Raw genomic sequence first — 5,678 nt, forward strand, 5'->3', positions numbered from 1 at the left:
TGTGCTAGTGACACACAAGAGACGCCTATGCCGGAGACACGTTAAAGGCACTCGTGTTAGTGACACATTACTGGCACCTGTGCTGGTAACACGTTAGAGGTAAAAAAATGTTTGAGAAATACTGGTTTATATGACAGAACAGAATTCACACTGAACTGAAATTAAACCCTATGTAAGACTTGTTTACTTTTCAAGACAAAAGCCATCTCTCACCTGTGTAACACCATGATTACGGAGATGTATTTCTGCAAACAACATTTTTTTAGGTACTAACAATCTCTGATAAAGAAAATAGCAGAAACCATTTTGAAAAACAAAATGTACAGGTGAATTGGCTGGATGAATAAAATATAGGATTACCATGTTTACAATTTAAATTTACTGCAAAATTAATGAAATTAGTAAGAATTACTATAATTGGTGATGGTTATATTTTTGTCAATTGAACACACACTATATAATTGGTCTTCACTTCAGCTTTATTAGTATTCTTATTTTAGTGTCTTTAGCCAGAAATCTTTTGTTACACATCCTGTAGCCTCTTCAATGATTCTCCATCTCACGTCCCCTCCTATTCTGTTTAGTCCATTATGTCTTTCTGCAGTATGTATTCTTATCTACACATGCATTTGCATCTGTATTTGTGTGTGCATGTGCATGTGTGTGTGTGCACACATGCACGTCTATGTGTTTAGTACATGTATTTTTTGTGTGCGTGTATATGGGCTTGCTTACAATACTGTTTGTATCCATGTCTTTTATTTAGTTTCTTTTTTCTATTACTCATTGAATTATTTTATTTCCTTCAGTCTGCCTTTAGTATGTGTATTTTATGTGTTATACGAGTTTGTGTATTATGCTTTTTGTATCTGTGACTTTTTTTTCATTTTTTCCACTTTGTCTTTTTTTTCTACTCAACTTTTTGGGGAAGCAACAACAGGAATGTGTTATTATTAAGATGTAAGAAGTCATAGAAGTTAAGTCAAAAGCAACAATACTTACATCCCCTGATAACTTAGAACGATTTTCCTTAGATCTCCAGAATGATTTAGCTGCCCATATTGAGTACACCATGCCAGGACGGATAAAGCCACCAGCCTGAAGTAAAGAAGAAAAGCGGAATTACAAACTCTTTTCCAATAAACACACAACTCGCTCTCCAAAAATACAGACATAGTACTAATAACTTTAATTAGTAAACAACATGGTCTTTACTGTGAAATATATAGTATGTTTTCTACAACAAATTGTAAAGTCTTTATGCTGCACATACAAAACAAAACAAAAATATGCAGTCATGGTCTTTGTTAAAATAGAAGTTAATGCAACTTATGAGCGCAGCTGATAAGGGTTACACCATCATCATCATTTAACATCCATATACCATGTTGGCATTGGTTGGACAGTTTGACAGGATTTAATAGGCTGAAGGATGAGAGGGAAGACAGCTTTATGCAAGGAGATGAGGGTTACAGTATGGAGGAAGGTGGTGGGACAGAGCAGGCTATTGTTGAAGGTGCTACATGGCTACTCTCATTTAAGGGAGAGAGTGACAAAGGATTAGTCATAGCTGCAAGGAGGTAAATATTCAAGATAAGGTCTCAAGGTGACCTCTCAAAGTACAAGGTAAGTAGAAGTAGGTAAAGACAGAGAAACTAGGTGTGTGAGAGAATTGGGTATTGCAGGAATGTATGGGAAGGGAGCAAGAGATAGAGGAATTGGAGAGAAGAGGTGGAGGCAGACAACAGCTGTAAAGGGACAATGTAGAGAATGATAGATATGGGCTGGGGGGGATGGCCATAGGTGCAGGAGTTAGAGAACACAGAGGGATGCAAGAAGCAGAAGGGAGCAACAAGAGAGTAGTAATGATGATATAGTTGACATGGGAAGGAAAAGAGTGAGAGATACATGGTTGGATAGGCCATAGGAGAGCAAAGAGGGAGAGAGAGAGAGGGAGAGAAAGGTGTGGTATTTCTAATATGCTAATGTTAACTATTTCTAATATTTCTTTGTACATACATCATTTATATTTCATCTAAGCTATAACATTTGTTGTTATACTTGAGAAAGACTAGAGGGTCCCTATCTTTGGAAGGCAATATCACATCAAATTTTGAAACTGTAAATTTATTAAACTCTAATTGTTGAAGGATTCATGCACCACTTTAACAAATTTTTACTCACAAAACAAAAGACAAAATAAAGAAAGATGGAAAAGGGAAGTTAAGATGTATCTAAAACAAACCTTGCATGGTATTCTGGAAGATAGTTTTGCAATTGTGTTCACATTGTCTTTGCTGAGGATTGGTTGGATTACAGTCACAAGAGGATCTTCACTGGTCATAAGAAGTTTATAATCTAAACCTACAAATATATGTGCTTATTAAATAATAAAACTACAAACTTCACAATTTCAAATATATATATTAAGCATTATCAACCATACATACTTAACATATATGCTTTGCATGTTTGTCAGTACATTAAGTATGTGTGGTCGATAATGTTTATTACACTAGCGCTGCTTCTATTTCATATTTGAATACATATTAAGCTTCTTCGGGTTTTTTTTAATAACGGATCTCAAGGCTCTCATACAGTTATAAATAATAGCATGTAAATATTGGGTTGAAAAAACCTTTTGAAACGAAAAAGTCAAAGACTGCCTGTGGGGGACTTGTACCCACATCTCCTGTAGATATGACAGGTATTTTACCATTGTATCACATCTACAGGAGATGTGGGTTCAAGTCATATGGGCAGCCTTAAAGGTTTTCTATACAAAAGGTTTTTTCAATCCAATAAGAAGCAGTGATCTCAACAAAGATGCCACCATCTTAAACATGAAGATGCACCAATCGTTTTTAGAGAAACAACAGTTAGTGCTTAAATTTTTATTCAATATCTATAGCAGAGTTAAAGTGGTGAGCTAGCAGAAGCGTTAGCATGGCAAGCAATATGCTTAGTGGCATTTTGTCCGTCTTTATGTTCAGGGTTCAAACTCTGTTGAGGTCAACTTTGCCTTTCATCCTTTTGGGGTTGATAAAATAAGTATCAGTTGAACACTGGGGTTTATTTAATGGACTTACCCCACTGCCCCCAAAACTGCTGGCCATGTACCAAAATTTGAAACCAATATCTATGGTAGGGTAAGGACAGTGGATATACAGAATCATTAAAGCAATAAAAAAGTAACATGGTATAGAGCAGTGCTTCTCAACCATTTTATACCTGTGGACCCCTTTGATTCCTATTTCACCCAGATGGACCCCCACAGCATTTCAATGTTTAAAAAATCATATTTTATTGTTAAATATTATTAGGAATTGCATAACAAAATTGTTAAAATATTTTGTGAATTGTAGAAGTATAACCAATTTATTGCAGATAAATTTTAACAATGGATCTCTGAGGATCATACAGACCCCCAATGGCCATATGGACCCAAGTTGAGAACCACTGGTTTAGCAGTTAGGGTATTGCACTCATGGTTGTAAGATTGGGGTTTTGATTTCTGGATCAGGCAAAGTGGTCTTGACCAAAAATCCTTCATTTTGCATTGTTTTAGTCCACTCCACTGACAAAAATGAGTAACTCTGAGACAAACAGGTATTCCGTCCAAGAGAAAATATATATGCTACAGAATCCAAGGAAACAGCCTTATGAGCCTCTTTTTTAGTACTTCTTTACATTCCTTTATGTTCTGAGTTCAAATCCTACTGGAGGTGGGGGTTTACTTTGCCCTTCATACTTCTGGGGTAGATAAAATAAGTACAAGTCAAATACTGGTTTAAATATAATCAGTTATGTCTCCATCAATTAGTAGTGTTGGGCCTATATTAAACATTAATATCTATGGTTGGATATTAATTCCTACTTTTAGATCTGTTGTATCAAAAGTTCACTGCTGTACATTCTAAATGAATAAAAAAAATACATCATACCTGCAGCAACAGGACGCAATTTCTTAAGCAGATTTACATGAATGGATGGTTTAAGATCTTCACCCCACCAGTGTTCAGTTTCATTTTTACTAAGTAATGAATAGTAATAGGTAAGCCGTGAATGGTCTTGGCCGTCAATGAAAGGATAGACATAGTCCTGCATACGCTGAATAAACTGCTCGTAATTTTCAAGCAAGGTAGGCATCAAAGAGGCACTTTCAACCCGTTTCATTAAGGTATTTGTATTAAGTCTGAAAAATAAAAATTAAAATTAAATTTTTTGAAGTCTAAGACTGAGTGAAGAATCTTAAGATTTAAGTATTAAGTCTCAGAGCAAGCCTTAAGATCAGAAAGAAGGGATACAAAACATTATCTGCATTAGGAAAATGACCTTGCTCAGTATCTAAGAAAGAACTTGGCTAATATCTCTTCTTTTGGTTGCATTACTTATTGATTTTTTTCTGTCGAGTTGACTTATCAATTAGACTACTTTGATAAAGTCACTTCTGCAAAAATGTTTTAATATTTATAAGCTAGGTTTCGAAATAAATGCGAATATTTGATAATATTTAACAAATATTAGTCATATTTACGCTAAAAAAGGGTCATGTAATTCTCCAGATAATAGCGCAACCTATCTGCAAATCAAAATACCTACTTTGACAACTTTGTGCAAAAATTTGAAGCCAATTATTATATCATCATCATCATTATTATTATTATTTAACGTCTGTTTTCAATGCTAGCATAAGTTGGGCTGTTTGACAGGAACCAGGGAGCCCCAAGACCTTGTCAGGGGCTACTGTTAGCTTTGACATAGTTTCTATGGCTAGATGCCCTTCCTAACACCAAATACATTGTAGCATATTACACAGAGACTATTTTAGCAGACTGGGAAAAACAAAAGAAAATATATAAAAATTTATCATATTATAGGCACAGGCATAGCTGTGTGATAAAAAGATTGCTTCCAAACCACATGGCACTTGGTTCAGTCTCACAGCAAGGCACTGGGGCAAGTGTCTTCTAGTTTAGCATTGAGCTGACCAAAGCCTTGGGAGTGAATTTGGTAAATGGAAATTGAAAAAAAGCTCAGTGTGTGTATCTGTGTTTTGTGCCCCACCACCACTTAACAATTATAGTTGGCTTGTTTACATTCCCATAACTTAGTGGTTCGACATAAGAGACCAATAGAATAAGTACTGGGGTCAATTCATTTGACTAAAAAATTCTTCAAGGCAGAGTCCCAGCACAGCTGCAGTATAATGACAGAAACAAATCAAAGACAAAAGACACTTACCCACTCTCACAAAAGAGGAACTCCAAGTGTGTCATGTAAACTTCCCACTGTGATAGATTGTAGCGTTCTGCTAGAGATATTGCAATAGTGAAGACATCAGCTTCAGTTGTCCTGAAAAAAAAATATCATTGCTATTGAAATACCCAAAAATGCTTCGTATACTCTGATAATGTACGACAAACCTGTAGTCATTAGCTTTAAAAAAAATAATAATTGAAGTTGATTATCTTATCTTTCAGAAACCTACAATTGTTTTTTATTTATACTTTCTCTTTCCTTTCTACTGAAGAGCATAGACTCGAAACGTAAAAAACTTTTTCACTTTCCAGAGTGCCAAACAACTACACCTGCTTGTTGTTCATACACCTGTATTCATCTTTTGTTTTTCTGTAAATTTCAACTATATATATATATATATATATATATATATATAT

General features: G+C 35.0%; 1 protein-coding gene across 1 annotated transcript in view; it reads right to left on the bottom strand.

Annotated features, from left to right (window-relative positions):
- LOC106878217 (NBAS subunit of NRZ tethering complex) overlaps positions 1–5,678 on the bottom strand; it is a 132,994-nt gene that overhangs the window by 27,110 nt on the left and 100,206 nt on the right. Inside the window, exons 45-48 of the mRNA XM_014927365.2 lie at positions 5,245–5,355; positions 3,945–4,195; positions 2,246–2,364; positions 1,003–1,098 (exon numbers count right to left, since the gene is read on the bottom strand). Coding sequence (XP_014782851.1) covers positions 1,003–1,098; positions 2,246–2,364; positions 3,945–4,195; positions 5,245–5,355 — 577 coding nt within the window. The remainder of the gene's footprint in view (positions 1–1,002; positions 1,099–2,245; positions 2,365–3,944; positions 4,196–5,244; positions 5,356–5,678) is intronic.

Source organism: Octopus bimaculoides, chromosome 15 (genome assembly GCF_001194135.2).
Source record: "Octopus bimaculoides isolate UCB-OBI-ISO-001 chromosome 15, ASM119413v2, whole genome shotgun sequence".
In the NCBI taxonomy this organism is placed as follows: domain Eukaryota; kingdom Metazoa; phylum Mollusca; class Cephalopoda; order Octopoda; family Octopodidae; genus Octopus; species Octopus bimaculoides.